General features: G+C 63.3%; 1 protein-coding gene across 3 annotated transcripts; it reads left to right on the top strand.

The window, feature by feature from the left end:
- The first annotated feature begins 213 nt into the window (after positions 1-213).
- On the top strand, positions 214-3,763 carry LOC103304180 (BOLA class I histocompatibility antigen, alpha chain BL3-7-like). Of its 3 annotated transcripts, none has more exons than XM_054710274.1 (8): positions 214-339; positions 426-740; positions 904-1,179; positions 1,772-2,047; positions 2,168-2,272; positions 2,700-2,732; positions 2,866-2,918; positions 3,064-3,763. In XM_054710274.1, exons 1-8 carry the CDS (start codon positions 267-269, stop codon positions 3,091-3,093), a joined length of 1,161 nt encoding a protein of 386 aa, XP_054566249.1. In that variant the 5' UTR covers positions 214-266; the 3' UTR covers positions 3,094-3,763. The 3 variants fall into 3 exon arrangements, with proteins under 3 accessions (XP_054566249.1, XP_054566250.1, XP_054566248.1); XM_054710275.1 differs by having other exon boundaries at positions 215-339; positions 456-740; XM_054710273.1 differs by lacking the exon at positions 2,168-2,272 and having other exon boundaries at positions 218-339; positions 456-740.
- Positions 3,764-4,202: the final 439 nt, after the last annotated feature.

Raw genomic sequence — 4,202 nt, 5'->3', positions numbered from 1 at the left:
CCCCGCGCACGGGAGCCAGAGCCGCTCCCCCTGCTCACGCCCCGCGGCCGGAGGCGAGGCCGGTGACCCCGGGACACAGCGCGGCTCAGGCCGAAGCGCCGCGCACTCAGCGCCGGCGCCTCCGTCCTGGATACTCGTGACGCGGCCCCAATCCTCACTCCCATTGGCTGAGCGGTTTCCGGAGCAGCCAATCAGCGTCCCCGCGGCTCCCGGTTATAACTCCTCCGCGGAAGCGCCCGGACTCAGAAGGTCCCCCGACGCCGAGGATGCGGGTGATGCGGCCCCCCACCCTCCTCCTGCTGCTCTCGGGGGCGCTGGTCCTGACCCCCAGCCGGGCCGGTCAGTGCGGGGTCGGAGGGGGCGGCTGTGCGGGGAGGAGCGAGGGGACCCGGCGGGGGCGCGGGCCCGGGAAGGCGCGTGTCCAGCCCCGGCCCTGCCCCCCGTCCGCCCCCCAGGCCCCCACTCCCTGAGCTATTTCTACACCTTCGTGTCCCGGCCCGGCCGCGGGGAGCCCCGCTTCCTCGCCGTCGGCTACGTGGACGACACGCAGTTCGTGCGGTTCGACAGCGACGCGGCGAGTGGGAGGATGGAGCCGCGGGCGCCGTGGATGCAGCAGCCGTGGGTGGAGCGGGAGGACCCGGGGTATTGGGACCGGAACACGCAGATCAACAAGGACCACGCACAGAATTTCCGAGTGAACCTGCAGACCCTGCGCGGCTACTACAACCAGAGCGAGGACGGTGAGCCGAGGGTCCGGGTCCGAGCGTCACCCCGAGGCGGCGGGACCCGCCCAACCCCCACCCGGGAGGAGCCCGCGGGGACTGTGACCCGATTTTCACTTTCAGTTTTAGATTCAGGCCCCGCGGGGCGGGCTGGGCAGGGCTGACCTCGGGGCGGGGTCAGGGTCTCACACCTTCCAGCTGATGTATGGCTGCGACATGGGACCCGAGGGCCGCCTCCTCCGCGGGTACATGCAATACGCCTACGACGGCACCGACTACATCGCCCTGAACGAGGACCTGACCTCCTGGACCGCGGCCGACATGGCGGCTCAGATGTCAAAGCGCAAGTTTGAGGCGGCGGGTGAGGCAGAGCGTTACAGGAGCTACCTGGAGGGCCTGTGTGTGAAGTGGCTCCTCATTCACCTGGACAAAGGGAAGGAGACCCTGCTGCGTGCAGGTACCAGGAGCCCTGGGGCCGCCCCCTCTCCCCGGGGCTGGGGCTCCTACAAGGAGACAGGACAGGGGGTCAGTGTCAGACACCCCTCCTTGGGGTCAGAGAGGGGGGTCCCCTGGATGTCCATGTCAGGTTCCAGAGGGACACCCCCTCCTCTCAGGGACAGTTAGGGGTGCAGGCTCTCCTGGGGTGCAGGGAGACCCCCTGACATAACCCATCAGCGGTTCCCATGGGCCCTGCAGGGGCTCTGGGACCCACGGGGACCTTCTCTCTCAGGCCTTGTGCCTGCCCCCCACCCCCTGTGTCTGAGACCTGACCCCAGCTTTTCTGAGTCATGTGGCCTCCACCCAGGTCAGGACCACAAATCCCTTTTCTCCCTCAGAGACCTGCCTCCTGTCCTGGGCTGTGTCTCTCTGATTCTAGAACTTTCTAAAGACTAGGAGGTCCTTCCAGGGGCCTCTGTCCAGGCTGGTGTGTGGGCTGTGTGCTCCCTCCCCCACCCAGGTGTCTGTCCTCTCTCAGGATGGTCACATGGGCGCTGCTGGAGTGTCCCATGGCAGATGTAAATTTCCTGCATTTTGTCCCCTCCCCTCAGACCCTCCAAAGGCACACGTGACCCACCACCCCGTCTCCGACAGTGAGGTCACCCTGAGGTGCTGGGCGCTGGGCTTCTACCCTGCGGACATCAGCCTGACCTGGCAGCGTGACGGGGAGGACCAGACCCAGGACATGGAGCTGGTGGAGACCAGGCCTGCGGGGGACGGCACCTTCCAGAAGTGGGCGGCCGTGGGGGTGCCCCCTGGCGAGGAGCAGAGATACACGTGCCATGTGCAGCACGAGGGGCTGCGCGAGCCCCTGACCCTGAGATGGGGTGAGGAGGGCCGTGGGCACAGAGCCTCTTCTCAGGGCAGCGGGGGCCCTGGGGACTCAGTGGGGTCGGGGCTGAGGCCTAGGGTCAGGGCCCTCACCCTCCCTTCCCTTCTCCCCCCAGAGCCGCCTCCTCACACCTTCATCTCCATCATCCTGGGCATCGCTGGGGGCCTGGTTCTGCTGGGAGCTGTGGCTGGAGCTGTGATGTGGGGGAGGAGGCGCTCAGGTGGGCAGGGGTGGGGTCTGAGTGTCTGTCCCACTGGGGGTTCAAGCCCAGGTAGACGTGTGTCCCGCCTCATTCACGGGAAGCACCGTCCCCACGCGTGTGATGGCCACTGTGGGGCTCTGTGCTCACACTCACTCCTTAGTGAGGCCCGTGGGAAATGAGGGACCACTTACCACCTGATGATGCTGGTGGTGGGACCCCGTTCCCTGCAGCCCCAGGTCAGAGGGCAGGTCCCTGCTGAGCACAGACCTCCAGGAGGGCGGTGGGTCCAGTCCCCACACGTGCACTTCCCTCAGGTTTCCTGGTCCTGCCCTGGGTCTGTACTCAGGGTTCTGGAAACTTCTCCGGGCCCAGGACTAGGGCTTCCTTTAGGACCTCCTGGCCCTGCCTCCTCCCTGGTCTCTCACGGGATGTTTTCTTCCCGCAGGTGGAAAAGGAGGGAGCTACGCTCAGGCTGCCAGTGAGTATGGAGGGGTGACCCCTGAGTCCCTGTGACAGTGCAGACGGGAGCCATGGGGGACCCCTCCCGCCCCATAATTCCTTCTTAGTCTCCTGCCCTGGTCTCTGACCCCGTCCTGGTGTGTCCCCCCCAGGCAGTGACAGCGCCCAGGGCTCTGATCTGATGTGTCTCTCTCGGCTTCTAAAGGTGAGACCTGCCGTGGGGAGGGGTGGGCAGAGGGAGGCCTGGGTGGTGGGGAGTCTGTGGGACACTGTGAGCATGAAGTGGGTTTGAGAATGTCACCAGTTCCAGCCACTGCCCTGGATCTGCTCATGATGATTGTCCTCCACAGCGTGAGGAGCTGCCCTGTGGGACTGAGTGATGGAAGATGTGTCCACGCTCCCACTTCCTGACTCAGGAACCTCTGATGGGGGGGCTGGCCCCGCCCTGCTCCCCACACTTTCCTGTCAGCAGAGGTGGGCTGGGCCCTCACCGTCCCGGTCTTTACTTTCTCATGCTCTGAGCGGCAAGCTGTTCCTTCTACATTGAAATGAGGTTCTGGAGGTGACTGTTCATTTCTTGCCATAAAGGTTGTTGGGTAAATTAAAGGAGAACATCCTACATTTTGAGGCAAATACATATAAACACCAAGAACTTTCCAGAGCTCATGTGTTTGCTGTGCTGAGCTGTCCCAGGTGTGGACAGATGAGGTTTTGAAGACGAGTGTGGTTGGGTCCTGTGCCCAGGGGGTGCTCAGTGCATCGTGGGCTTTAACTCGGTCACTCCTCGGCCAGGTCACCTCTCTGCTCCTCTGACCTTGTCCCTCAGGGGAACCCTGTCCCACCAGGACCTGTGGTCACAGGGACTTCCATCCCCCAGGCCTTGTCCCGGGTCCTAATGCAGCGCCTCTCCAGGACCCTGGACAGCGAGCTTCCTGGGGCAGGTCAGCCTGGGCTCAGGCCTGGATGGGGCCCAGCACCCATCTCCTGGGTGTTGGTTGTTTCTTTGATTTTGTAGATATTATGTAGATATTAAATAATATTATGTAGATATTATTTCATGTGTGAGTTGTGGTCTCATTCTCTGGGCGTCCCCGTCTGACAGTATCGGGGCTCATTTTTGCCGTCAGTGCCCCGCAGGCCCAGGGTCCCTGCACCCAGGACTCTGTGGTGAGGAGAGATGAGTGTTCAGGCTCCTCCTGCTCCGCCTTCTTCTAGGGCCTGAACGTTCCAGCCCTCTGACCAGCTTGGTCTTCCTGGGACCTGAAGCCTCCAGGCCTCTCAGCCAAGAGCCACCTCATCAGCCTCCCAAAGACACCTGTCACTCAGGAGGTGCCCAGGGTTTAGGGGCTCAGTGCCAGGAGCCAGGGGCAAAGACCAGACACTTCCTCTCATCCCACAGGTCTCTGCCCACAGATCCATTAATAGCCAAAGTGCCCCAGTAGTTAAGGACGCTGGCACCTAACTAGTGTCCACTCACTCATGAACAACG

This window comes from Eptesicus fuscus, chromosome 21 (assembly GCF_027574615.1).
Source record: "Eptesicus fuscus isolate TK198812 chromosome 21, DD_ASM_mEF_20220401, whole genome shotgun sequence".
Classification (NCBI taxonomy): Eukaryota; Metazoa; Chordata; class Mammalia; order Chiroptera; family Vespertilionidae; genus Eptesicus; species Eptesicus fuscus.
Note: the sequence above shows the minus strand (reverse complement) of the source record. Positions and strands in the feature narration are given on the sequence as shown.